Source organism: Oncorhynchus tshawytscha, linkage group LG19 (assembly GCF_018296145.1).
Source record: "Oncorhynchus tshawytscha isolate Ot180627B linkage group LG19, Otsh_v2.0, whole genome shotgun sequence".
NCBI lineage: Eukaryota > Metazoa > Chordata > Actinopteri > Salmoniformes > Salmonidae > Oncorhynchus > Oncorhynchus tshawytscha.
The window spans coordinates 36,421,423-36,424,551 of record NC_056447.1 but is presented as its reverse complement, the minus strand read 5'-3'; the positions used below and the strand labels follow the sequence as shown (position 1 = coordinate 36,424,551).

The 3,129-nt window shown below is 40.9% G+C and overlaps 1 protein-coding gene across 1 annotated transcript; it reads left to right on the top strand.

Annotated features, from left to right (window-relative positions):
- The first annotated feature begins 258 nt into the window (after positions 1-258).
- LOC112219127 (zinc finger protein with KRAB and SCAN domains 8) lies at positions 259-2,534 on the top strand. The gene is made up of 2 exons (XM_024380338.2): positions 259-517; positions 1,133-2,534. Exons 1-2 carry the CDS (start codon positions 343-345, stop codon positions 2,146-2,148), a joined length of 1,191 nt encoding a protein of 396 aa, XP_024236106.1. The 5' UTR covers positions 259-342; the 3' UTR covers positions 2,149-2,534.
- The last annotated feature ends 595 nt before the right edge of the window (positions 2,535-3,129 follow it).

Genomic DNA, 3,129 nt, shown 5'->3' with positions numbered 1-3,129 from the left:
TATGATTCTGTATTATTATTTTGTTATTATTAAGACACTTTTAATTATATCACACGTCCCTCCTGTCAAAGTATCCACATCTCACCTGAGGTTAAAATATAGGATTAATATATAATGTACAGATAGATATGTGATTCGTGATATTTCAGACAATATAGGATATGTCATGGGGTACATTTTGTATTGAAAAAGATTGCCATAAACTGAACCGATCTTCTCGTACTCCACTCCAGCAGGTGGTGATAAATCAAAATGTGTTACCTCCTACCAGAGGAGGTTGCCCGCGGAAACGGACAGAATCCAGGAACTAGCTACTTCGGAAGCTACTAAACGTAATCTAAAATGTCTAAAATACAGCTGTTAAGAGTGTTTCTCAATGAGCGATTAAGAACTGCTGCTGAGGAGATATTATGGGCAGTTGAAAAAACGATAGCAGAAGAAGTTTCCCGTTCAAATGAGGAAAATGACCGTCTCCAGAGGCAGCTTGAAATCGCTCTCATCAAGCTAAACAGAGCAGGTTTGTGATTACGTTTGTCTATTCAACCGTTATTGTATGAAAGTGGATAGAAAATATCACATCAGCTTTTACAGGTACATAGTTATGTCTGAATAGTCATAGAGCTCGCCAGCTTGTAGTCCTAAAAACCGGAAATGAGTTATCAGGTTCGTTCAGCCGTTCCTATGGAGGGAAATGAATGGGGAAAGAATGCAGTTCGGTAGGGTCTGATGCTTCTTAAAGAATGGGTTTTTAGGATAACCTCAGACCTTATTTTCGTAGTTTAACACAGGCTTAGGAGTACGTTTTGTTCTATGAGATGATCAGTCAGTTAACATAACCTTTATGAATTAAGAAGCCTTTATGTGCTTGTTTTGATGACATACATGCTTCACAAAAAGTAACGTTAGCTGATGATGATCTCATAGAACAGTAAGATCTAAGCCTGTGTTTACCACAGACCACACTTTCTGTGTTTATCCAAAAACCCTACAAAAACCCCCATTAATTTCACCCATAGGCTTTGGCCAACGAGCAATGGCGGAGTTAATGCCTACAAAAATACACTTAATAATTCTCTCTATTGTAGGCTTACAGGTTTTCTATATCTCATCCTTCCTTTCTACTTGCCTCTAGACATCCTCCAACAGTCAGTCTCGGAACAGGTTCCCCCTGAGCAGCAGCAGTGTGTGCAGGAGTGGAGCCCCAGTCTCAGACAAGAGGACCCAGAGCCTACACAGATAAAGGAGGAACAGGAGGAACTCAGGACCAGTCAATGGGAAGAACAGCTTCAAGAGCTGGAAGATGATACCAAAGACTCCATATTCACTAATGCCTTTATGGAACCTGACTGTGAAGACCCAACTCGGCACTCATATCTTTATCAAGCCCAGGATGAGGGAAAAGAAGAGAGAGACTCTCTACCCAGCACCTCAACTGCAAATATCAAAGCAGAAACTGGTGGAGAGGACTACAGATTATCAGAACCAACCAGTGATTCTCAGCCTAATTATGCAAGAAATCCATACTGTTCTGCAGCTCAGAGGGAAAACATTGATTGGATGGGAGTCGGAGGGCCTCCGTCAGGTTTTAAACCAGTCAAATCAAAGAAAAGATGGACAGGAAAAAGACAAAGCTCCCATATGAATACTAAGGGTAGAAAATCCACAGAGTCGTCCGATCTGAAATCACCCAGGCAAAGGGATAATGCTCCTTGCCGTTGTAAAGTGTGTGGAAAGTCTTTCCAGTACATGGGTTCGTTAATGAAACATGTGCAAACTCATACAAATGAGAAAGAACATATTTGTGGTGTGTGTGGAAAATGTTTTGAGTCCACAGAAAGTATGAAACATCACATCCAAACTCACATTGCAGATAGGATGTGTTGTCATGTTTGTAGTAAATGCTTCACTAGCAATAGGGATCTGATTGTGCACATGAGAACCCACACAGGGGATAAACCGTATCAATGTTCTGATTGTGGCAAAGAATTCAGCGTTCGCAATAGTCTGAAAAGGCACATGAAGATTCATGCAGGAGGTAAAGGATATAGCTGCAGTCATTGTGACAAGTGTTTCAGCACTAGCTTCCGTCTGACATTTCACATGATGAGGAGTCACAGGGGCGAAATCATACAGGTGTCCTGTATGTAGAAAAACTGCTTTACCCAATAATGTGTAATCAGAAAAGTCACACTGGGGAAAATGTGTATGAGTGCAGTGATTGCAGTAAATATTTCAGTGACAGTGGCTGCTTGAATTTCTAAAAAGTCCACACAGACCGCTGTCATATACGTTGCTCACCTAGATCTGTATAGTCCTAATGCTGGAGTAACTCGCCATTGTGCGGCCTTTGAATGAGCCTGGCTCGCAAAAAGAGACAACCTGTGTGTTTTTGGAGTTCTATTATAGTGGGAGGAAAGGAAATTAGCTACTAATGGTAATACATCTAAAACATAATAAAAGTACTATGAAGTATGTTTAATTCCATTGAAATCTGTTGAGCTACTTTTTAATGCCCAATAAATATAAGCACAAAGCATATACTCAGTTTGGACAGTATGTGCAGGGAGTTGAATTTTAGTTAGTGGAATTGTAGCCCAAAATAATTGTGGGCAAACTACATAGTCAACCACCAGGCTCTGTACACATTGACAGTCATTTAAATGGTTATGGACAAATTATAAACTGGGTGGTTCCAGCCCTGAATGCTGATTGGCTGACAGCTGTGGTATATCAGACTGTATACCATGGGTATGACAAATATTTTTACTGCACTAATTACATTGGTAACCAGTTCAAAATAGCAATAAAGCACCTCGGGGGGGTTTGTGGTATATGGCCAATCTACCACGGCTAATGGCTGTATCCAGGCACTCCCCAATGTGTCATGCATAAGAACAGCCCTTAGCCGTGGCATATTGGCCATATACCACACCCCCCTCGTGCCTTATTGCTTAAATATACCACAGTAACACTTGTCTCAACTATATTGACACTGGGGTTCTCTTCTAGGTAAGCCAGGCTTAAAAGTATTTCTGTAAATGTGCAGTTATTTGCTATTCCAACAGAAGGAATTCTTGGTCAGGCAGCAGATACCTCTGAATGATGGCCATCACATCTTTTTCAGTGCTG

Coding starts and splice junctions, on each gene's coding strand:
- LOC112219127 (XM_024380338.2), top strand. CDS start 343: ATGTCTAAAATACAGCTGTTAAGAGTGTTTCTCAATGAGCGATTAAGA. Junction 518..1,132: donor CATCAAGCTAAACAGAGCAG/GTTTGTGATTAC, acceptor ACTTGCCTCTAG/ACATCCTCCAACAGTCAGTC.